The following is a 26,197-nucleotide window of genomic DNA, read 5'->3' on the forward strand; positions in this document are numbered from 1 at the left end:
ATACATGGAAAGTGATAAAGGCAGCATGTCTCATATAGTACTTAGTACAGTTTTATGTACGTGTACACACAGTAGTCCATAGACACCTTCTCATTCAGGAGAGATTAGCATTTTATTTTGATTCATTCTACATGTATTATGTACTTGCTATATGACAGGCAGTGTGCGTAAAGGAATCAAAAAGAATATACTCTCTGGTGCTGGTCTTTGTATCCATCAAAATGAATGGCTCAATGCTTTATGTGTAGTAGGCAGTCAATGAAAGTTATGTGTCAAAGAATAATCCCAAACTTTAACATTTTATATTCTTTCTTCCTTTGTGGCACTAGTGGTAAAGAACTCACCTGCCTATGCAGGAGACATAAGAGACGTGGGTGCACTCCCTGGGTTGGGAAAATCCCCTGGAGAAGGGCATGGCAACCAACTCCAGTATTCTTGCCTGAAGAATCCCATGAACAGAAGAGCCTGGTGGGTTACAGTCCATAGGGTCCACAAAGAGTCTGGACGTGACTGAAGTGATTTAGCACAGCATAGACAAGGATTCTAAACTCTAGAAGTAATATTCTTCCCTTATTAAGTCCTCTAATGAAAGTCTTTGGCATCTAAAGATCTAAGTTTAGCATAGTACTTTATAGATCTTTGTCAATAAAGGAAACAACACCCATGGAATAAGAGTACATACAGGGTGTGTTTCGATCTTTGAATAAGTATGGTTCCAAGTTTTGGCATTCTCATTCAGATGCTTAGTGTAATACTTGTTGGGTGAAGTATGAATGAATGTTTAAGCAGTGCCTGGATTATAGTCAGCCCTCCTCTACATCCAAAGATTTAACTAACCAGGGTTGAAAATAGTTCACAGAAAAATTCCACAAAGTTCCAAAAAATTGAAAGTTGAAATTGCCGCAAGCTTTCAACTATTTATGTAGCATTTACATTGTATTTACAACCATTTACATTGTATTAGGTATTTTAAGTAGCCTAGAGATGATTTAAAGTATACAGGAGGATGTGCACAGGTTATAATCAAATACTACCCTGATTTTATATTAGGGACTTGAGCATCTGCAGATTTTGGTACCTGCCGGGGGTTCTGGAACCAGTCGCCCACAAATACCAATGGGTGACTATACTTTTGCCCTAGAAAAATTCTTGTCTTGTGGGAGGAGAGGTCTCAAAAGAAATTGTTCATTTTTGTTATAGTCCCTTTGCCTTGTCCAGTTCATTGAATCCACAAATATAAATTGGATCTTCTCCTTGTCAGGCGTTGTGTCTCCTATGGATATTGTATATACATAAGTCTGAATTTTTCTTAATTCAAATAAAAATTTCCCATGGTTTAGTCATTGTGTCTAATCTGTTTTGAATTTATTCTTTCATTTTATAATTTGAATGTTATTTATGATTAGACTAGGCCTTTACTTTTACACCTATATCCTATCTGCTTATATAATAAGAAAGGCCAAAAAGTCATTTAACTAAAATGCAGTGCTGAACTTACTTTCATAATTAAATATAATAATTGAACTACCCCAGTGTTCATTGCAGCAATAGTTACAGTACCCAGGACATGGAAGCAACTTAGATGTTCATTGACAGATGGATAAAGAGGATGTGGTACATATATACAATGGAAAATTACTCAGCCATGAAGAGGAATGAATTTGAATCAGTTATAGTGAGGTAGATGAACTACAGAGTGAAGTGAGAAAGAGAAAAACAAGTATTGTTTATTAACGCATATACATGGAGTCTAGAAAAATGGTACTGATGGACCTAGTAGAGAACGGACTGGGGAAGATGGGGGTGAGAAAATAGCACTGACATACAGATACTGTCATGTGTAAATAGTGGGAAGTTGCTGTATAACATACGGAGCCCAGCCTAGCACTCTGTGATGACCTGAAGAGTGGGATGGTGAGGGGAGGGAGGCTCAAGAGGAGGGGATATAGATATAGTACTATGACTGGTGTTGTATGGCAGAAACCAACACAACATTGTAAAGCAGTTTTCTACCAATTAAAAAAAGTAAAGAATTAATCTTATTAGTTAAAAAATATGTAATAGGTGATCTCCTAAGATTGTATATGCTCATTTGTCAGTCTCAATGCAAGACCAAGGTATTTATTTTTTATTATTAAGGGAGTACTGCTTGGAGCTCTTCATTGTTTTTCTTGTATAAACTACATCTGTAATTCCTCCTTTGATATGTCCAAATTCATTTCCTTTAAAATAGAACAAAAGTTTGTTTGGGTGTCTCCAATTTACTTCCTCTTTATGAACACTCACTGATTTCTATATCACCCTGAATGCTTAGGCCTTGGACTATTTCCTGGTATATCTACAAATTTCTGTTCCCACAAGTTGAGCAGAACTAAGTTTTCCTTACTAGAAGCCATAAAGAGTTACTTCAAGGAAGTGGAAACTGTTTTAGAGGACTTCTGTATTCAGGTTAATTTGTCTTTTGCCTATCAGTAATTATGTCACTAATGATTAGATGCAAACTGTATTCACTTTATCTAATTATTATAATTATATATTTTTACTCAAGTTGTTGTAATTACATTTATACAACCAAATCATTTCCTTTGTTTTACCCTCCTGCACTGTATGTAATTTGTTGGAAGGAGGTTTGAAATCCCTAAAATTTTCTTAGTGAATCTTTTAAAATTTAATCATCTTCATAGAAATATTGGTGGATAGGACTTTTACCAAAAGTGGTACTTTGTAGTATAACATGTCAGAATTTATTTCAAATGCCTCTAATTTTGTAATTGTGATTTTACTTAATTGAATTACAGAGTTGCTAAATACATTTGTTTTTATCTCTTCTAGAAATGAAATGCAGTGATTTTCAACTCCCATGCCTAACCCATACATAATCTGTCTTTAAGGCATGGATTCTGTCTTCTTAGAGCCAATTTTGTGCAGCTATTTATAATTATATCATTTGTTATTAGGTGTTTCAACTTTTTCCTAAAAATGAGTGGGAAACAAAGTTGTCCTTGTGCTAACTTGCTGAAAAAAATAAGTAGGCCCTCTTTTCAATAAAAACAGATGTTTTATGTACTTGGAACTAGTTTCTTGAAATAGATTATAGCTCAAGTTGACAAAGCTGCCTGTACCTAGAATTAAATGACAAAAGTGTCTTCACACAATCATCTGTTACTGATAATAGCTTGGGATATGTAGAAAAACTTCAGATAAATCACATCAGATAAGATTTTAGAAGTACAGTTGAGTCACTCTCTTTCTTTCCATGTATGACTTAATATACTGACCATATTTAGTCAACTGTTTAAAGTCAGCAAGTCCTGTATCTCTTAATGTGCTGCATGTGTTAGCTTTTGATTTTCTTAGCAACAATATTTTTATGGGCATGCCTGCCAGTTTCTTGTGTATGCTTTGTAAATGTTCAGGAGAACACTGAACAATTTACACCACAAACTTGAGATTCATTTATAATATATGTCTTATGACAGTGTTTTAGCATTTAATTTATATTTAAACGTTTCAAAAACATGTAAAGAAAGGCAAAAGCGGATTTAATATTAACAGCTTTAGGTATTTTTGTTGATGTTTCTTACATTATACTGACCTTAAAACAAACATTTAAAATCAAAATCAGCAACATTTCATTTAGAGAAATAACTTTATATATTTTTTCAAAGAGCTAAGGTAGTCACCTTTTTAAAATGGAGAAACTTTAAAAATTAGTCATTTGTTCTGAGACTCTTTTATCTTCAATGTCAAAGAATTACTCATAAGATGGCAAATAAGACCCTGTTCTGGATCCTGCCTTTATGTTACACATATGCCCCATACGTCACTTTGTTACTGGATCGTAGGTTAAACTCATGTGTAGAGCCTCCTCCAGGAAATATTCCATGATGACAACCATTCTTCCTTTTCTTAGCTTTCATAATAAATATACAGCCATATATTTATTATATTCCTTTTTAAATTATTATTTACTTGTGTATTTGAATGCCATACTACATCGTGAGCTTCTTGAGAATGCTCTTTAACTGACTGATTAAAATAACACAAATATCTTTGTCTTCCAGGCAGAATATAATGATTATAATTTAATCTTAACCTTTCTTTTAACTATTTTCATAGAAATCACAGCTCTACATTCTCTCCCTGAGTGATTTCAAGTTCCATTATTTTAATTATTACCTTAATGCAGGTAATTCCCAAATTATATTTTCATCCCACATTTGTTTCTAAGCTCTAGATTTCCATATCCAGTTGGCCCCTGGAAATGCATGATTAGAAATTCAGCATATCCAAAGCTAAGATCATCTTTCTTTCTTCAACTTGTTTTTCAAACCTGTGGTGTTTATTTTCATGAATGACCTCCTCCTGTTCCTCACCCTTCGTATCTAATCTTTAATTAAGCGTTGTACATTTTGTCCTAAATTTCTCTTTTAATATATATTCATTCTGAATAACTGTTGCTTAGGTCAGGCTCTTCCCTCTTCATACTGTTCCCAGTAATCTTCCTGAAATACTAATCTGATCATGTTAACCCTCTGCTTGTAAACTCTGAATAGCTTTTTCAGACATCATCTTCCTGAAACTCGACAGTGTTTTCGTCTACTTGCCCCTCCTGCCTGAATTGAGCCCCTATTACTGATATAAATATTTCAGGTTTTCTTGATGAGTAGAACAGAAAGCAGATCAAAAGCTACCTCTAACATCAGATCCTGTCATTGCCTTAGTGTTACGATCTTTTACCTGCAATCTTTTACCACCTAGACCTTTTAGCACCTAGCCTTATTCTGTTTTATAATTTACAGATACTGTATACTGTTTGCATGACTTGCTGTTCTGTTATTCCATGCATTTTTTAAAATCATAGTGCATTTACTCAGTGATGTTCTAGTTGAACAACTCTTATGCAATCTTCAAAATCTTACTCAAATGTATATTCTTATGAGATCTATATGGACCATCTTAATCACAAGATCTCTTTATGTTCCCAAGGATATTTTAGTACTTCCTTACCCACTGCTATTATGCCCTTTTGTAATCGTTGCTCATGAACTAGCATTCTATACTAATGTGATCTTTTCTATTCTTTTGGCATTGGCATATGTACTTTTTAGCATGTATAATTTGAAGAGTAGCCAGATACTTAAAAAGAATATGTGAGAATTTGGGCGGCAGGGAGAACTCATAATATTTAAAGGGTTATCAGTTAAAAAACAGATTGCATTTGATACTTAGAACCTCAGGAGGCAGGAGATAGATAAAGGAAGACATGTTTTAATGTGTACAATTTATTTTTTTTATATTATTTATTTTTTAAATTTTTTAATTGAAGGATAATTGCTTTACAGAATTTTGTTGTTTTCTGTCAGACATCAACTTGATAGCATGTACAATTAAGATAAATGAAATGTTTTATACTGAAGATAATGCACAGTAGGTTTTTAATACATGCTAGTTCTTTTTTATTTTTTATTAACTTTTAAAATTGAAGTATAATTTACATATAATGTATACAGCATATAATTCAGTGAATTTTTACATTTGTACATGCCTATATAAAAATCAGAAGGCTGGGGAACATTTTCAGTCTTCCCAAAAGCTCCCTTATGCTCCTTCCATTATTTCCCCACAGAGTTAACCATGATTCTGAGCTTTATAACTGGAGATTAGTTTTGCCTGGAAATTCAGTTTGTATCCTTTGTGTCTGCCTTTTTTCACTCACTTATATGTCTGAGAGGATTACATATGTTGTTGAAGGTAGCATTAGTTTGTTCTTTTTTCATTGATGTATAGGATTCTGTTACATGAGTAGAATCTCCCTGTATACACATACATCCCACCCCATTTATTTAACAGTACTATAACTTGAGTAGATACTGTCAAATGGTTTTCTAAAGAGGTTATATAAATTTTACACTTTTACCAGCAGTTTGATATTTCTCCATATTACAACACAATAGATTTAATATTTTTAAGAACCAAGGCTTAGATTTTCTTTTTATGTAAGCATTGCCTATTATACGCATTTTGAAAATAAAGAAAAATTTAAAAGATAAAAATTATTCATAGTCTCACAACCAGTGATAAGGACTATTAATTTTATTATATATTCTTCTAATCCTTTGTGTACTTTTTAAGTAAAATTATAATCAGGCAAACTGTTTTACGTCTTTTTAAAGAAACTTATATGTTGTGAGCATTTCCCATATCTCTTTACTGTAATGTCTTATTTGAAGTTTTCTCCATTTTTAAAAAAACAATCATATTTGTATTAAACACACTTGTCAGGTAGGGTTCTATATTTTTATAGCAGTGGTAAACATCAGAAGACTGTTTTGGTGCCAGTAGGAATTGAGAGGTTGAAAGAGAGTAGAATTTAGTATCTTTTCCCAAGGAAAATTAATGAATAAACTTATAAATAGGTCTATATTATTTAAGTCACTGTGAGTCATTAGCTATCTCAAATAACATTTTATAAACTACTTCCTAATGCAGTAAAATTTGGATGTTTCTTCTCTTGTTATCAGACAGCTGCGGTCCTCACATTTCTTCTATCCTTTAACCACTGCTCCGTGAAAAACACAATTTTTTTCCCAAGTAGTGTATTCTCAAACTTTATATGAATGTTGCTTATATACTCATTTACCATTTGCTGTATGTACTATTTGGGCACTTTGGAATCGTGCCATCTTGTTCCAAACGGAAGAATCATGAATATATAAGAATGTAAACATGTCAGGGAATTTTAGAGATATATAACCCATCAAATTCTTTCCTCCACCTGAAAGACAAAGCCCTAAAAGATTAAATTACTTGTTCCCAGCTACAGTATTTGTGGCAGAGCCAGAACTGGAGCCTACATCCAACACCTGTCAGAATTTTCCTGCTTCAGGTGTGAAGTACTTTGTCCTTAGTGCTTTTCTTGACACCAGCTTTGTATTTTTCCCCCAAGGAAGAAGCTACTAAAAGTATTTTTCTTTGATTCTGTGATAGGTGAAGGAAAATTGTTTTACTTATACAGCAAACACTTATTAAGTGCCTGTGCTTAGTCGCTCAGTTGTGTCTGACTCTATGTAACGCCATGGACTGTAGCCCACCAGGCTCCTCTGTCCATGGGGATTCTCCAAGACAAGAATACTGGAGTGGATTACCATGCCCTTCTCCTGGGGATCTTCCCAACCCAGGAATTGAACCTAGGTCTCCTGGATTGCAGGTGGATTCTTTACTAGCTAAGCTACCAGGAAAGCCCTATTTAGTGCCTAGAATGTATGATATCCTGTTTCAGAAACTGCAAATAGATGAGAAATAGTTGATGAAATAGGAACATCTGTCAACATGGTGTTAAGTGTGGAAGGAGCTTATTTTTGGGAATCTGAACATCTGTGATAGAATTTCAGCTCTATCATTTCCCATCTCTGTGGCTTATTCAACCTACTTAGTTAATCTTTTTGAATCTTAGCTTTCTTGTTCATTTATTCCTTTATGGAGCCCTTACCACATGCAGAGAACAATATAAAGAGCTGGGGATACAGCATTATGAAGGACTTCAAAGAAACTTGTTTCTGTGGTTTGTATATATTACTATTTACAATTTGTTGTTGTTTAGTCGCTAAGTCGTGTCTGACTCTTTTGCGACCCCATGGACTGTTGCCCATCAGGCCCCTCTGTCCATGGAATTCTCCAGGCAAGAATACTGGAGTGGGTTGCCTTTCTTTCTCTAGGGGCTCTTCCCAACCCAGGGATTGAACCCACGTCTCCTGCATTGACAGGCAGATTCTTTACCACTGAGCCACCAGGGAATGTTAAAATGGAGGAATTTATGTGTTTATTAATTCATTTTAAATGAGTAAAAGCAGTGCCTTACCTTACCTCTGTTAAATAAATGACATTTTTAAAGTAACTAATTAGTTTACTCCTGAAAACTTGAATTTATCATTAGTAATAAATACTTAGTTGTTTTGACAGACCTACTTTGCTCATTTTCAAGAAAGTTTCTGCCACAGCCCAAGCTAGACTAACTATAATTTGTCATTTAAGTAAAAATAATATTCCATTGTAGCCTGTATGGGGGAAAAATCTGAAAAAGAGTGACTGTATGTATAACAGATTCACTTTTCTGTATACCTGAAATGAACACAACATTGTAAATATACCCCAATAAAATTATTTTAGAAAATGATATTCTGTGGAAAAAGTGGCTAGATCAGCTTGCAAATTATACAAGTATTTTTCTTCAGGGCAGTCATTATACTTGGAAGAAATCTTGATGCATGCTTCCTATCTTGTTTCACAAAATATTTAAAAGATGTATATTTGAGTCAAAATTTAATATGATTTATAGTTTTTACTGCATTGTCAAGGACATTCATAAGTAAACATGGCTTGTGGGAGAAAATGAACCTGTGAGTGTATAGCTATGAATACAATGACAGTAGAGTGCTGTGCTTTCTTTTTTCTCCCACTGCCTTGGTTTGTGCTTAGACACAAGAATGTTTGTAACTAACACTTTTGCACCATCAACATAGTGTAAAGGGGAAATGCCATCTTAGTATTATTATGAAAATAGTTTTGATCTTGTCAACTCTCTGAAAGGATCCCTCTTCCCTAAACAGATCACATTTCGGGGACCACTGCTATAGAGTGTATTATTGGTACTTAATTATAATGTTTTGATTGTTTTCATGTTGGCATGTACTTGTTTCTGGCATGGGGTTGGCATAAGACGTCTAGTCTCATACAGTATTGTTCTGTGTATCTAAACAAGTACTATTAAAAATTAGTTAGTATCGTTTACCTGCTGGATAGCAATACAATCAAGATAGCAGCAGACTGCCTTTTAGAAAGTATTTGTTATGAAAGCTCCAGGATAGGAATTTTATTCTGTTGATGTGTTATTGGGAGTATTGATTCAAAGTTTTTCTGATCCTGCTTTCTGTTCTGTTTTTAGGCTTGCATTGATGACAATGTTGATATGGTGAAGTTTCTGGTAGAAAATGGAGCAAATATTAATCAACCTGATAATGAAGGCTGGATACCTCTGCATGCAGCTGCTTCCTGTGGATATCTTGATATTGCAGAGTAAGCTAGTGCTGTGTTTATTTGCATCCAAACACTATTTTAGAGACTTGAGATTTTATAGAAATTGTTATTATAGATAAATGAGAAAACTGTTATATTGCCGTACTTGATAAAAATTATTCTTCCCAGGAAAGAGAATAAGTGGATTGTGGGAATCCAAATATTGTCTGTTGGTGTGAGGTCATCTTCTTTTCTCCCTCCTGTCTTTGACTTTGATACTTTTAACTGATATGAGTAATTCTCTTGAGTACCTGTAGAGTATTGTCAGATGACTCAAGGTTAATATTAGGTTGGTGCAAAAGTAATTGCAGGTTTGCATTGTTGAATTTTGCTCTTTAATATTGGAAGTGAAATGAAATGAAGTGAAGTCGCTCAGTCGTGTCTGACTCTTTGCGACCCCATGGACTGTAGCTTACCAGGCTCCTCCGTCCATGGGATTCTCCAGGCAAGAGTACTGGAGTGGGTTGCCATTTCCTTCTCCAGGGGATCTTTGCAACCCAGGGATCGAACCTCGGTCTCCTGCATTGAAGGCAGATGCTTTCATCTCTGAGCCACCAGGGAAGCCCTTAATATGGAATACATTCTTAAATAAATGTGGTTGTTATACATCATTTTAATGCACATTTCTTGCTATATGTTTTTTTGCTAGTGACTTATTACTGGCTATTTATTTTATATTTATTTTAGATTAGGGAAATTATGTTAGACAAAAAGCAAATTTGAGCAATTTCTCTTTGGAACTTTGTAAGTTCCAAATGCATTGTAAAACAGTGGAGACAACTCACAGCATCAGCAACGCATTTGTCCCAGGAACTGCTAACCAATGTACAATTCAGTGGTGGTTCAAGAAGTTTTGCAAAGGAGATAATAGCCTTGAAGATAAAGAGTGCGGCGGCTGGTCATTGGAAGCTGACAACAACCAATTCGAGAGCAATCACCGAAGCTGATCCTCTTACAACTACACAAAAAGTTGCTGAAGAATTCAGCATCAACCATTCTACAGTAATTTGGCATTTGAAGCAAATTCATTTCAGTTTAGTCGCTCAGTTGTGTCCAACTCTTTGCGACCCTGTGGACTGCAGCACGCCAGGCTTCTCTGTCCATCACCAGCTCCCGGAGCTTGCTCAAACTCATGTCCATCGAGTCAATGATGCCATCCAACCATCTTATCCCCTGTCATCCCCTTCTCCTCCTGCCTTCAATCTTTCCCAGCATCAGGGTCTTCTCCAATGAGTCAGTTCTTCACATCAGGTGACCAGAGTATTAGAGCTTCAGCTTAAAGCAAAGTGGAAAGGCGAAAAAGCTCAGTAAGCAGGTGCCTCATGAGCCGAACGCAAATGAAAAAAACTGTCATAATCCCCTACCATTGCAGCAAAAAAGAATAAAATACTTAGAAATAAACCTACCTAAGGAGACAGAAGAGCTGTGTACAGAAAACTTTAAGACACTAATGAAAGAAATCAAAGATGACATAAACAGAGAGATATTCCATGCTTCTGTGTTGGAAGAATCAATATTGTGAACATGGCTATACTATCAAATTCTATCTGCAAATTTATTGTTATCCCTATCAAATTACCAATGGCATTTTTCACAGAACTAGAACAAAAAATCTCACAATTCATATGGAAACACAGAAGACCCCAAACAGCCAAAGGAATCTTGAGAAAGGAGAATGGAGCTGGAGGAATCAACCTTTCTGATTCTAGACTGTACTACAAAGCTACAGTCATCAAGACACTATGGTACTGGCACAAAAACAGAAATATAGACCAATGGAACAAGATAGAAAGCCCAGAGATAAACCCACACCGCTATGGGTACCTTACCTTGGCAAAAGAGGCAAGAATATACAATGGGACAAAGATAAACTCTTCAGTCAGTGGTGCTGGGAAAACTGGACAGCTACGTGTAGAAGAATGCAATACACAAAGATAAACTCAAGATGGAATAAAGACCTAAATGTAAGACCAGAAACTGTAAAACTCTTAGAGGAAAACTTAGTCTATGACATAAATCACAGCAAGATCTTCTATGACCCACTTCCTAGAGTAATGGAAATAAAAACAAAAATAAACAAGTGGGACCTAATTAAACTTAAAAGCTTTTGCACAGCAAAGGCAACTACAAAGTAAAAAGACAGCCCTCTGAATGGGAGAAAATAATAGCAAATGAAACAACTGACAAAGGATTACTTTCCAGAATATACAAGCAGCTCATACAATTCAGTACCAGAAAAACAAACAGTCAAATCAAAAAGTGGGCAAAAGATTTAAACAGACATTTCTCCAAAGAAGACATGCAGATGGCTAATAAACACATGAAAAGTTGCTCAACATCGCTCATTATTAGAGAAATGCAAATCAAAACTATAATGAGATACCACCTCATACCTGTCAAAATGGCCATCATCAAAAAAATCTACAAACAGTAAATGCTGGAGAGGGTATGGAGAGAAGGGAATACTCTTGCACTGTTGGTGGGAATGTAAATTGATACAGCCACTATGGAGATGAGTATGGAGATTCTTTAAAAAAACCAGGAATAAAACTAGCATATGGCACAATAATCCCAGTGTTGTTGTTGTTGTTCAGTTGCTAAATCATGTCTTAATCTCTGCAACCCCATGGACTGCAGCACGCCAGGCTTCCCTGACCCTCACTATCTCCTGGAGTTTGCTCAAGGTCATGTCCATTGAATTGGTGATGCCATCTAACCATCTCATCCTCTGTCACCCTCTTCTCCTTCTGCCTTCAGTCTTTCCTGGCATCAGGGTCTTTTCCAGTGAATTGGCTCTTTGCATCAGGTCATCAAAGTATTGGGGCTTCAGCTTCCATATCAGTCCTTCCAGTGAATATTCAGGGTTTATTTCCTTTAGGATTGGCTGGTTTGATCTCCTTGCTCTACAAGGGACCCTCAAGAGTCTGTGGGTACACATATATAATGTATACAATGGAATATTATGCAGCCATAAAAAGGAACACATCTGAGTCTGTGCTAATGAGGTGGATGAAGCTAGAGCCTATTACACAGAGTGAGGTAAGTCAGAAAGAGAAAAGCAAATATTGTTTATTAACGCATATATCTGGAATCTAGAAAGATGGTACTAATGAACGTATTTGCAGGGCAGCAATGGAGATGAAGACATAGAGAACAGACTTATGGACATGGGGTAGGAGAGGAGGGGAAAAAAGAGGGTGAGATGAATGGAGACAGTAGTATGGAAACACTAACATATGTAAAATAGATAGCCAGTGGGGATTTGCTGTATGACTCAGGAAACTCAAACCAGGACTCTGTGACAACCTGCAGGGTGGGATGGGGTGGGAGGTGAGAATGAAGTTCAAGAGGGAGGAAACATGTATACCTATGGCTGATTCATGTTGATGTATGGCAGAAAGCAATACAATGTTATAATTATCCTTCAATTAAAAATAAATAATGTTTTAAAAAATCGTTATATTGAAGTGTTATCTTCTCTTACTCTACTCAACAACAATGAACTATTTCTCAGATTGTGATGTTTGATGAAAAGTGGATTTTATATAACAACCAGCTTAGTGGTTGTACTGAGAAGAAGCTCCAGAGCCCTTCCCAAAGTCAAACTTGCACCCGAAAAAGGTCACAGTCACTGTTGAGTGGTCTGCTGCCCATCTGATCCACTAATCTTTCTGTATCCTGGCGAAACCATTACATCTGAGAAATATGCTCAGCAAATTGATGATATGTACTGAAAACTACACTGCCTACAGCCAGCACTGGTCAATAAAATGGGCACAATTCTTCTCCAGGACAACACCCAACCACACTTTTCACACCAGTGCTTCAAAAGTTGAAGGAATTGGGCTATGAAGTTTGCCTCATCTGCCATATTCACCTGACCTCTTGCCAACCAACTACCACTTTTCAAGCATCTTGACAACTTTTTGCAGGGAAAACGCTTCCACAACCAGCAAGAAGCAGAAAATGCTTTCCAAGAGTTTGTCAAATTGCAAATCATGCATTTTTATGCTATAGAAATAAATTTGTTTCTCACTGGCAAAAATATGTTGATTGTAGTTGTTCCTATTTTGATTAATAAAGATGTGTTTGAGTCTAGGTATAATAATTTAAAATTCACAGTCCAAAACCACAATTATTTTTCACTAGCCTTAATATTTAACAATCTAGTCTATCCCTATTGTTAATTGTTAGGGGAAATTAACAATAGTTCTGAATTATGTTGCTTTGCTAAAAAGAGTATGATACATAGTTCTCCAGTTATTCAGTGTATTTAGGCTTAGTTTTTATTGTTTTCTAAAAATATCAAAAATAGTCATTGTATTCATCAGTTCAGTTCAGTCTCTCAGTCATGTCTGACTCTTTGCAGCCCCATGGACTGCAGCGTGCCAGGCTTCCCTGTCTATCACCAACTCCTGGAGCTTGCTTAAACTCATGTCCTTCAAGTTGGTGATGCCATCCAACCATCTCATCCTCTGATGTCCCCTTTTCCTGCCTTCAGTCTTTCCGAGCATCAGGGTCTTTTCCAGTGAGTCAGTTCTTCTCATCAGGTGGCTAAAGTATTAGAGTTTCAGCTTCAGCATGAGTCCTTCCAGTGAATATCCTAAAAGTTGATTTCCTTTAGGATAGACTAGTTTGATCTCCTTGCAGTCCAAGGGACTCTATCTGCTCACATCAAAGCTTATCAACTAATAAGTATTGAATATGATAGTATTACTCTGAGAGTCCAACTTTCTCATCCATACATGACTACTGGAAAAACCATTGCCTTGACTAGATGGACCTTTGTTGGCAAAGTAATGTCTCTGCTTTTTCCAGTAGTCATGTATGGATGTGAGAGTTGGACTATAAAGAAAGCTGAGCGCCAAAGAATTGATGCTTTTGAACTGTGGTGTTGGAGAATACTCTTGAGAGTCCCTTGGACTGCAAGGAGCTCCAACCAGTCCATCCTAAAGGAGGTCAGTCCTGGGTGTTCTTCGGAAGGAATGATGCTAAAGCTGAAACTCCAATACTTTGGCCACCTGATGAGAAGAACTGACTCATTTGAAAAGACCCTGATGTTGGAAAAGATTGAAGGTGACAGGAGAAGGGGACGACAGAGGAGGAGATGGTTGGATGGCATCAGTGACTCAATGGACATGAATTTGGGTAAACTCCAGGAGTTGGTGATGGACAGGGAAGCCTGGCCTGTTGCAGTCCAGGGGGTCTCAAAGAGTCAGACATGACTGAGCGACTGAACTGAACTGATTGACTGATTCTGGGAGTCTCTCTTAGTAATTCTTCATATTTTTCTTTCTGCGTTCATTTCATGTACGTGTATACCCCAGCCCATTCTCCCACCCTCCATCTCCTCAGCCATGTGTATTGGAGATATATTATAGCGGTTGAAGGGAAAGGTAATGTTTGGTGAAATGAAAAGTGCTTTAGGAGTTTTTGAGGTTTTTTTGTGTTTTATTAAGCTATTTGAGTTTTATTACTGACTCTAATACTGACTGCACAACGTCTTTTGACAATTTGTTTCCTCTTTCTGGGCTTTGATTTCTTTATGTGTAAAATGAAGGGGTCTCCCTGCCATTGTAAAACAGTAGTGGTTATTCATAATTTTAATCATGATTTTTAAGTTTTTTATTCCTTTCTATTCTTTTCATGCTCAAGAAAAGGCTTGGATTTTATCTTCATGAAGAAAAATAGCTAATGTGTATTTATCTTCAGCTGTCCTTAAATATTTGGTATGTAGGCTCTGGAGTCAACTAATGTGAATTATGAAGGCTTCCTCAACCAGTCTCTAAGGGTATGACCTTGAGCAAGTTGCTTAGTGTTTACAGTTTTCTCCTCTGTAGAAAGGGATTAATATTTTCTAGGTTTGTTGTGAGGGTTAACTGATGTAACCCACCAAGCAGAGTTCCTGGCACATAGTTCCTGGAATATTCCATATGTATTAACTTTTGACCATTATCTTATTTATCTTTTCTGGGAAAATGAAAACTCAATTTCTTTCTTCATATGTTTAATCCTTGTATTTTGTTTTTTAATTCTGAGTTTGAAAAGACAATAATAATTTTTCTGAATAATTTCCTCTTGTAGACTTGGCTAGTATCCCATTGTGTCAGTTGGGATGATTTTAGATCCAGGTAATCCTCAGACACGACTGAGCGACTGAACAATAATAAATCGTATCAAACTTAAACTGACCTAAAGAGGAAGGGCACTAGTTGTGTATGATAATGCATTAGAGACAGTAGGACAGAGAATGTGAGGCCACAGTTTAGTTTCTAGACAGTTAAGAATTTTGCATCTGGTCTCTAGCCTGGCAGGAACCTAGTGATTTAGATGAATGATGGCTCTTTATATTCTGACTTGTAACTTATCTCACCTTTTCACCAAAGTAATTACTTTCAACTTCTCCCCGCTTTGAATGAGGTGGAAATCTTAGGGGAAATGAAAAACAGGTTGTTTAATAATGCCTCTTCTCCAGAGTGGATTAGAGGAAGAATAAATGAAGTGAATTTGGGGAGTATAGTGTTAATGACCAGCTTATGCCTGGTTTTACTATATACTCATGGGTCATGTTTTGAAATGTATGCATTAGAATCATTTTTTCTTGGGGGCTACTGAATTGGCTGTGTATTCTTGCCACCTCTTCTTAATATCTTCTGCTTCTGTTAGGTCCATACCATTTCTGTCCTTTATTGAGCCCATCTCTGCATGAAATATTCCCTTGATATCTCTAATTTTCTTGAAGAAATCTCTTAGTCTTTCCCATTCTGTTGTTTGCCTCTGTTTCTTTGCACTGATCACTGAGGAAGGCTTTCTTATCTATTCCTGGAATGTGAAGTCAAGTGGGCCTTCGGAAGCATCACTACGAACAAAGCTAGTGGAGGTAATGGAATTCCAGTTGAGCTATTTCAAATCCTGAAAGATGATGCTGTGAAAGAGCTACACTCAATATGCCAGCAAATTTGGAAAACTCAGCAGTGGCCACAGGACTGGAAAAGGTCAGTTTTCATTCCAATCCCAAAGAAAGGCAATGCCAAAGAATGCTCACACTGCTGCACAATTGCACTCATCTCATACGCTAGTAATGCTCAAAATTCTCTAAGCCAGGCTTCAACAGTACGTGAACCGTGAACTACCAGATGTTCAAGCTGGTTTTAGAAAAGACAGAGGAACCAGAGATCAAATTGCCAACATTCGTTAGAACATCAAAAAAGCAAGAGAGTTCCAGAAAAAAACATGTATTTCTGCTTTATAGAGTATGCCAAAGCCTTTGACTGTGTGGATCACAATAAACCGTGGGAAATTCTGAAAGAGATGGCAATAACAGACCACCTGACCTGCCTCTTGAGAAATCTGTATGCCGGTCAAGAAGCAACAGTTAGAACCAGACATGGAACAACAGACTGGTTCCAAATCTGGAAAGGAGTATGTCAAGGCTGTATATTGCCACCCTGCTTATTTAACTTATATGCAGAGTACATCATGAGAAATGCCGGGCTGGAGGAAGCACAAGGTGAAATCAAGATTGCCAGGAGAAATATCAATAACCTCAGATACGTAGATGACACCACCCTTACGGCAGAAAGCGAAAAGAACTAAGGAGCCTCTTGATGAAAGTGAAAGTGGAGAGTGAAAATGTTGGCTTAAAACTCAACATTCAGAAAACTAAGATCATGGCATCTGGTCCCATCACTTCATGGCAAATAGATAGGGAAACAATGGAAACAGTGACAGACTTAATTTTGGGGGGCTCCAAAATCACTGCAGATGGTGACTGCAGCCATCAAATTAAAAGGTGCTTACTCCTTGGAAGAAAAGCTGTAACCAACCTTGACAGCATATTAAAAAGCAGAGACATTACTTTTCCAACAAAGGTCTGTCTAATCAAAGCTATAGTTTTTCCAGTAGTCATGTATGGGTGTGAGAATTTGACTATAAAGAAGGCTGGCATTGATGCCTTTGAACTGTGGTGTTGGAAAAGACTTCTTGAGAGTCCCTTGGACAGCAAGGAGATCCAACCAGTCCATCCTAAAGGAAATCAGTCCTGAATATTCATTGGAAGGACTGATGCTGAAGCTGAAACTCCAATACTTTGGCCACCTGATCCCAAGAACTGACTCATTGGAAATAAGACCATGATGCTGGGAAAGATTGAAGGTGGGAGGAGAAGGAGATGACAGAGGATGAGGTGATTGGATGGCATTACCGACTTAATGGACATGAGTTTGAGCAAGCTCCAGGAGTTGGTGATGGACAGGGAGGCCTGGCGTGCTGCAGTCCGCAGGGTCGCAAAGGGTCAGACACGACGGAGTCACTGAACTGAACTGAATTGGCAGTGTTAATGCTCTGAATCATGTCCCCACAAGATTCATATGTTGAAGGCCTAGCCACAGAACACAGGAATGTGACTATATATCGAGAGCCTTTTAAGAGATGATGAGGCCCTTATCATCTCTTAACCTGAGGCCCTTAGGGTGGGCCCTAATCCAATCTTACTGTATCTCTTTGAGAGGAAATTTGGACACAAAAAATGACATCAAGGGCTTGCACACAGAAAAGACAGCATAAGGACACTGTAGAAGGTGGCAATCTGTAAGCTAAGGAGAGACTCCTCAGAAGAAACCAATCCTGTGAACACCTTGGTCTTGACCTTCTAGCCTCCAGAACTATGAGAAAATGAATTTCTATTGTTTGATCCAGTTTGTCTGTGGTATTTTGTTATGGTAATGCTAGCAGTCTAATATAGGCAGTATAAAATTCTCACTGTTGCATCAAAGTGTTCTTCCCTAAAAGTTACAGTTTGATGCCATTAGACTATAGAGTAAAAGCAAAGTTAAATATAATGACTTTTTTACATACTTGAATGATTATGGAGTCCAAGAAAATGTATTCAATTTAGTGTTCCAGTCTAAGATGATCAGTTAATTATAACTAACCATTAACTATAACTGAATTATATATTTAAGTTATTATGTAGAAAGCATTGAAAATCAAATCCTGTGACTTGGCTTTTAATAACCAAAAAATAATAATGAATAAAAGAAAGAATAGATGAATAATTAGATGAAAACATAGTTCTTTTTTATAGCCGAAACATTTTTGTAAAGGAAACTTCTTCATGTCTACTATTTGGTTACCCCTAGTACAAGTTTTATATGAAATCAGAATATATTCTTTATTCTTTCCCTTTATAATACTGGTTTTTAAAATAGTGAGTTGGTTTACTTACCTTCAGAAAGGACTAAGTGATTTTGCGTGTTTATGTATGTGTGTGATTTAAGTAACTTGAGTGCATGCATTTAAGCATACCTGATGTATTTCAATGTATTGCAGTTATTATCCTTACTGATGAGCAAATTGTACCATCTTTGATCAACAAGAGTCTCTTCATGTTGGCTTCTAAGATCTTGGGGTATGATCCAGTAAAGTGATCTTTAAAAGCTTCATTGCTATTTAGTATTATAAAAATGTTCCAGACACATCTTTTATATTTCTGGAATTGGCATTTCTCTAAAGAAACCTGTCCCTTTTATACTGGATTGGTCATTCTTTCAAATTCAGCACCCACAGGGTATCTTTCTTTAACCTCTTCTGTTTTTCCTCTGTATTTTCTTTCTCCCTTCTTCATTGCCAGGAACTATAGAATTAAAATAATACATAGTTACTAATTTGTTTCATTATATATTACACATACATTAGACTGCTTATAACAGTACCCCCAATAATCATAAGTACTGAAAGCAGCTTGAAGTTTGGGATTTGTTTTTGGTTTTGTTTTTTGACAGGAGTGAGGAGGGTGACATTTCTTTTCATTCATCCTTATGGTATCCTAGTTGGAGTATACCATTGAATTACTGTGTGTGTTGAAGTTACTTGGAATAGTACTTTTCTGTGTGGCTATGACACTAGCTATATATACCATTACATTAATTGTTTACTTCTCTTTTAGAGTTTGTTTTTTTGTTTAATTTTGTTTGACCATTTACATAAAATACGAGGTCTAATGGCAATTACCACCCAATTTCCTATAGGTAACATTTTAAAATTTTATGTTTTATCCCAGTTTGTATTTTAATGTGAGCATTATTCCTCCTTTGTAGATAAATGAAAAATTATCATATACTATTTCTCCACTTTTCTCTTTTCACTTAACAGTCTTTCCTGGAGACTACTATGTAGTGGGATATAGAGATATTTCTCATCGTTCTCTTTAGATTTAGTATTTTGTACTCCATTGTACAGTGTCATTGTATTAATTCAGCTTGTCCTTCTTGATTGACCAACAAATATTATTTTTTTGAATGACTATAACCTTTACCTTGGCATTGTCTTTACTTTTTTTTATTCTTGCAAATTGTAAGAATTTTTGTTTATGTGAAAAACATTTCATAGTTGAATAATAAAACTTAAATGATTTGTTTTATTAACATCTTGGTTATTGATATGATTATAATCTTTTAAATTTCATCACTGTTTTTTAGGCTTCCACCACAGATATTTAAGGAATGCTTTTATCTCAAGTAGCTCTAGTGTTTGCATTAAAATTTTCCAATAATAGAGAAAATTAGCCCTGTGTTAGGCTAGCATTATGTGGTTTCATAGCATAGAGAATGAAATGTTGATTAATTAGTGCATTTAATATATTTTCCTTCATGTTTGGAGTAGCTTTGAAGACATTGCGGTTGAAGATTTCATATCATCATAAAATACTGGTGATGAGATTCAGTTACATTTTCATGGTCTTATTTACAGCATGGAAAAAGTTTCACTAGTTTTGTTATTTGATCATTAAAGAATCAACTATTTAAAGATATAACTTTTAAAAAATATTGTGGTGGCTTATTTATATCATGTCTTTTCTTTTTCATTATAACTTTTATTTTATAAATATCCAACGGAATCTTCAAGACTTTTCTTGGCTTATCTTTCAAGATATATTCAGTATCTGACTATTTTATCACCTCTTTCCTTTCTCCCTGATCTTGGACATTGTTGTTCTTCACTGGAATTATTGCAGTTGGAATCATTCTAGCCATAACCATCTTCTTCCCCCCATCTATTTTCTGCACAGCAGGTAGAATGATCCTTGTAAGATATTGTAATAGCATCACATTTTATTCAAAGCCCTTCACCCTCCAGTGGATTTATAATGCATTCAAAAAATAGAGTTCTGGTTGCTCCGAGGCGATGGTGTGGCCCCCTGTTACATCTATGATGTCATTTCTCCACACTTCTCCAGGCTCTCTTTTAGCCAAAATGGTCTTCCTTGCTGAGCCTTTAAACAAACTAGGCATCTTGCTTCATAGTCTGCACCTGCTGATTCCCCTGTCTGGAATTCAATAATATTATTTTTGGTGAAAGAACCAGAAATTCTTACCAATTGTGAAGTAATTAGCCCCCAATTAAAATAAATAAATTTAATTAAAAAAAAAAGAACTATATGAACTGCATCACCACACGTATGAGAAGCATTATAATATTCCAGAGTTCAAGGTCAGGATGAGACAACTCTTTTTATTTTAACTGCTAAGTAATTGCTATTAACTCTAGACAGATTACCAACTTCTCTGAACCTGTTTCCTCATCTATAAAGTGGAAATGTTAGTACTTATCCCTACTTTGTAAGATTATTGTGAAGATTAGATGAGATCATATTTATAAAACACTTGGCACAATGAATAGCACATATTTAATATCAGTACAGTTAGCTGAATTAGTTATTACTTGTATTACTATTTTCAGTCACTACTTGTAGTGAAAAATAGCTAAACTCTTGGTTTTCCTGGATTATTTAATAAAACTGTAATCTGATTATTTGCTCTTAGGGCAGACCTAGCTCAATGAGAGGAACAGGGGAGAGGGAAGTAGTCATTTTTCATATTTACTTTGATATATGGTTATTTGAGCTCCAAGAAGACTTGGCAAGTCCATGCATTTCGGTTTACATATTTCTTATAAGAATGATGCATTGCTAGTGTAAACAGACCATGTATTTTGATTAAAAGTCTCAGAAGGTGAAATTGAATCTAAGAGCCTTTGAAAACAGTAAAATTTTATTTGTAGGATATTTATCTCTTGCTGTAATAATTATGAGGTGTATTTGCCCCAAACTAATATTTTCATATATACTTCCCTGGTGGCTTAGCAATAAAGAATAATGCTTGAGACACAGGGTTCAGTCCTTGGATGGGAAAGATCCCCTGGAGAAGGAAATGGCAACCCATTCCAGTATTCTTGCCTGGGAAATCTCATGGACAGAGAGCCTGGCAGGCTACGGTCTAGGGGGTCACAAAAGAGTCAGATACGACTTAGTGACTAAACAGCAACAACAATATTCTGATATATATTCTTACTGCCTTTTTTTTTTTTAACTACTCTATGAACATATTCAGTTATTTCCATTTCACAATCAGAAGTGGACCCTCATTCTCAAGACTCAAATTCTGATGTTCTTTCTGTTACATTATTATTGTCTCCTATAGTAGCGTTAGGGATTTTAAAAAGTAAAAATGACGGCAACTGCACCTAATCTTCAAGCTTACAGATACATACGAAGTCAGTACCAATACTAGATAGAAGAAATGGACCAAGAGATGTTCAAGGAACATTGAGGAAGAAGTGATCAATTCTCTTTAGACCATTCAGAGAAAGAAAGATTCCAGGGGAGGTGACATTATTAGATTAAACAATGGGCAGGTTTTTTTTTTGGAGTATAATTGCTTTACAGTGTTGAATTAGTTTCTGCTGTACAGCAATATGAATCAGCTATATGTATATATAATCAGATTATATCTATACATATATATATATATATACACCCTCTCCCTTGTGAGCCTTTCTCCTACCACACCACCCCGCTTCACCCCTCCAGGTCATCATAGGGCACTGAGCTGAGCTCCCTGTGCTACACAGCAGCTTCCCCCTATCCACAGAGTAGCAGAATTTTTGCCTCTGGGAGTTGAGAGCTATCAGAGAAAAGTCATATTCATAAATGGGAAATAACACATGGTTAAAGCTCTTTTAACTAACATCCACTCTATTACTAACATTTGCCATTTCTTTGTTACAACATATTGAATGACTGCCATAAAGTAATTAATATTGACCATTGTAACACGTAAACTACTTCTAATAAGCTCATTTCTGTTTCCACTAGTTGAATTACAAGCCTACTAAAAGTTAGTTGGGTGTGTTCTGGCCTATTAATGTCTATTTCCCTTGTTAGTGATAATATACTTTAATTAGAGCACTCAAAACTGATGCAATGTGTACAAAAAAGAAAATTATTGCTAATGATAAACTATTTTGAAAAGCCTCAATAAAGGGAAAGTCCTGAAAATATAATTGCTCTTTAATTGGATGTGGGTGCAACAACTGAAAAATTGAAAGAAAAAAATATCTAGAAGGATTATATACTCAGATTGCATTTGTGTTGACTGCAAATGTTAGTTTCACTTTAAGACATTTTGATGTCTTAGTACATTAGGAGTATCATTTATGCAAGAAGGGGAGCATGGATTTAAGTCATTGGAGACATTCTCCAGTATCGTCTGTGTTGGAATAAATGTCTTGCATTTATTTATTTTTCACATATGTGATATGTTTTACTATTCCCTATTTAAATAATCTTTTCTGCTTAACCAAAATCAGTGCTTGTCATGATTGCATTGGATAACAGGCTTCTTTGGACCCGTAGTATTTTCAGGAGAGGAACATTAGTGTTATATGATGAGAGTATCTAATAAGACAGGAAGAGGGAACTGGGGCTGTAGCACAGAGGAATTTGTGTGCCTTGCTAACTTTGACCTTTAATGGTGAGACATTTTTAGGAACATGATGGTTCTTTCCCTGTACTTTTAGAAAACAATTCTTGACAGATTAAAGAGTGGACAAGAGAGCCAGGGCAGTGGCAGTGAGCTTGGAAGTGGGGCAGATCTGAAAGAAATTTGGAAAATTAAATTAATAAGGTTTGGTGTGCTTGACTGGATTAGGTAGTAAGGTGGGAAGAAAAATCAACAGTAGTGATAGTGCTGGTAATAGCTAACATTTGCTGAGCACTTTGAGTCACTGCTTAGAGTCTTTTTCACTGTGTATAATTTTGGTCATCCTGACAATTACGTGAAAATATGTTGCTACCACTACCCTACAGCCCAGATGCACAGTTCTAAAACCCCAAAACTCTGAAAAATGACCAGTTGTAAGATTGGTGTAGGCTCACTTGGCAGCAAACCATGACTAGACCTGATACGAGGCTATTTATAGTCTTTGTTTCTTCCCCACTTAAGCATTAATTTATTTTTGCAAAAATATCAATACGTTTGGTTATGGAGGACGGACTGAGACTCAGTAGGAGTGAGTTTGGAAAACTCAGTAGTTTTCCAAAATATGACAAGTTTTGAAATTTGTGCTTAGATGAGTGATTGGCCCATATTGTAATTCTTATTTTATGAGTGAGGAAACAGAGAAATCACACACAGTAATCGGCAGAGCTAGGATTTAAACCTAGACTTTCTTGTCAAGTCTGCACTACACTGTTCTGCCTCCCCTTCTAGCCTTTGTAATTGGTAAAAGGATGCCATTAAACTAAAGTAAGGAATTGAAGAGGAAGATTGAGGGAAGCAGAGGAAAGCATATAGTAGAATATGGATTTAAATAGGCCTAGTTTTCTCATTATTAGTGTATAGGAATGCAAGGGATTTCTGTGTGCTGATTTTATATCCTGCAACTTTACTATAGTCATTGATTAGCTCTAGTAATTTTCTGGTGGAGTCTTTAGGGTTTTCTATGTAAAGGATCATGTCATCTGAAAATAGTGAGAGTTTTACTTCTTCTTTTCCAATTTGGATTCCTTTTATTTCTTTTTCTGCTCTGATTGCTGTGGCCAAAACTTCCAAAACTATGTTGAATAGTAATGGTGAAAGTGGGCACCCTTGTCTTGTTCCTGACTTTAGAGGAAATGCTTTCAATTTTTCACCATTGAGGATAATGTTTGCTGTGGGTTTGTCATATATAGCTTTTATTATGTTGAGGTATGTTCCTTCTATTCCTGCTTTCTGGAGAGTTTTTATCATAAATGGATGTTGAATTTTGTCAAAGGCTTTCTCTGCATCTATTGAGATAATCATATGGTTTTTATTTTCAATTTGTTAATGTGGTGTATTACATTGATTGATTTGCAGATATTGAAGAATCCTTGCATCCCTGGGATAAAGCCCACTTGGTCATGGTGTATGATCTTTTTAATGTGTTGTTGGATTCTGATTGCTAGAATTTTGTTAAGGATTTTTGCATCTATGTTCATCAGTGATATTGGCCTGTAGTTTTCTTTTTTTGTGGGATCTTTGTCAGGTTTTGGTATTAGGGTGATGGTGGCCTCATAGAATGAGTTTGGAAGTTTACCTTCCTCTGCAATTTTCTGGAAGAGTTTGAGCAGAATAGGTGTTAGCTCTGCTCTAAATTTTTGGTAGAATTCAGCTGTGAAGCCGTCTGGACCGGGCTTTTGTTTGCTGGAAGATTTTTGATTACAGTTTCAATTTCTGTGCTTGTGATGGGTCTTTAAAGATTTTCTATTTCTTCCTGGTGAGAGTTTTGGAAAGTTGTACTTTTCTAAGAATTTGTCCATTTCTTCCACGTTGTCCATTTTATTGGCATATAATTGTTGATGGTAGTCTCTTATGATCTTTTGTATTTCTATGTTGTCTGTTGTGATCTCTCCATTTTCGTTTCTAATTTTATTGATTTGATTTTCTCCTTTGTTTCTTGATGAGTCTGGCTAATGGTTTGTCAATTTTATTTATCCTTTCAAAGAACCAGCTTTTGGTTTTGTTGGTTTATGCTATGGTCTCTTTTGTTTCTTTTGCATTTATTTCTGCCCTAATTTTTAAGACTTCTTTCCTTCTACTAACCCTGGGGTTCTTCATTTCTTCCTTTTCTAGTTGCTTTAGGTGTAGAGTTAGGTTATTTATTTGACTTTTTCTTGTTTCTTGAGGTGTGCCTGTATTGCTATGAACTTTCCCCTTAGGACTGCTTTTACCGTGTCCCACAGGTTTTGGGTTGTTGTGTTTTCATTTTCATTCATTATCTATGCAAATTTTGATTTCTTTTTGATTTCTACTGTGATTTGTTGGTTATTCAGCAGTGTGTTGTTCAGCCTCCATATGTTGGAATTTTTAATAGTTTTTCTCCTGTAATTGAGATCTAATCTTACTGCATTGTGGTCAGAAAAGATGCTTGGAATGATTTCTATTTTTTTGAATTTACCAAGGCTAGCTTTATGGCCCAGGATGTGATCTATCCCGGAGAAGGTTCCATGTGCGCTTGAGAAAAAGGTGAAATTCAGAAAGAGAAATTAAGGAAACAATTCCATTCACCATTGCAACGGAAAGAATAAAATACTTAGGAATATATCTACCTAAAGAAACTAAAGACCTATATATAGAAAACTATAAAACACTGGTGAAAGAAATCAAAGAGGACACTAATAGATGGAGAAATATACCATGTTCATGGATTGGAAGAATCAATATAGTGAAAATGAGTATACTACCCAAAGCAATTTATAGATTCAATGCAATCCCTATCAAGCTACCAACAGTATTCTTCACAGAGCTAGAACAAATAATTTCACAATTTGTATGGAAATACAAAAAAACCTCCAATAGCCAAAGCGATCTTGAGAAAGAAGACTGGAACTGGAGGAATCAATCTACCTGACTTCAGGCTCTACTACAAAGCCACAGTTATCAAGACAGTATGGTACTGGCACAAAGAGAGAAATATAGACCAATGGAACAAAATAGAAAGCCCAGAGGTAAATCCACGCACATATGGACACCTTATCTTTGACAAAGGAGGCAAGAATATACAATGGATTAAAGACAATCTCTTTAACAAGTGGTGCTGGGAAATCTGGTCAACCACTTGTAAAAAGAATGAAACTAGAACACTTTCTAACACCATACACAAAAATAAACTCAAAATGGATTAAAGATCTCAACATAAGACCAGAAACTATAAAACTCCTAGAGGAGAACATAGGCAAAACACTCTCTGACATACATCATAGCAGGATCCTCTATGACCCACCTCCCAGAATATTGGAAATAAAAGCAAAAAATAAACAAAT

The 26,197-nt window shown here is 36.0% G+C and overlaps 1 protein-coding gene across 7 annotated transcripts in view; it reads left to right on the top strand.

The window, feature by feature from the left end:
- The window catches only part of PPP1R12A (protein phosphatase 1 regulatory subunit 12A), a 166,954-nt gene that overhangs the window by 53,919 nt on the left and 86,838 nt on the right, over positions 1 to 26,197 (top strand). For all 7 annotated transcript variants that reach the window (XM_070370969.1, XM_070370971.1, XM_070370968.1 and 4 more), the window contains exon 2: positions 8,945 to 9,075. In XM_070370969.1, the coding sequence (XP_070227070.1) occupies positions 8,945 to 9,075 (131 nt within the window). The remainder of the gene's footprint in view (positions 1 to 8,944; positions 9,076 to 26,197) is intronic.

The sequence above is a fragment of the Bos mutus genome, chromosome 5 (genome assembly GCF_027580195.1).
Source record: "Bos mutus isolate GX-2022 chromosome 5, NWIPB_WYAK_1.1, whole genome shotgun sequence".
Classification (NCBI taxonomy): domain Eukaryota; kingdom Metazoa; phylum Chordata; class Mammalia; order Artiodactyla; family Bovidae; genus Bos; species Bos mutus.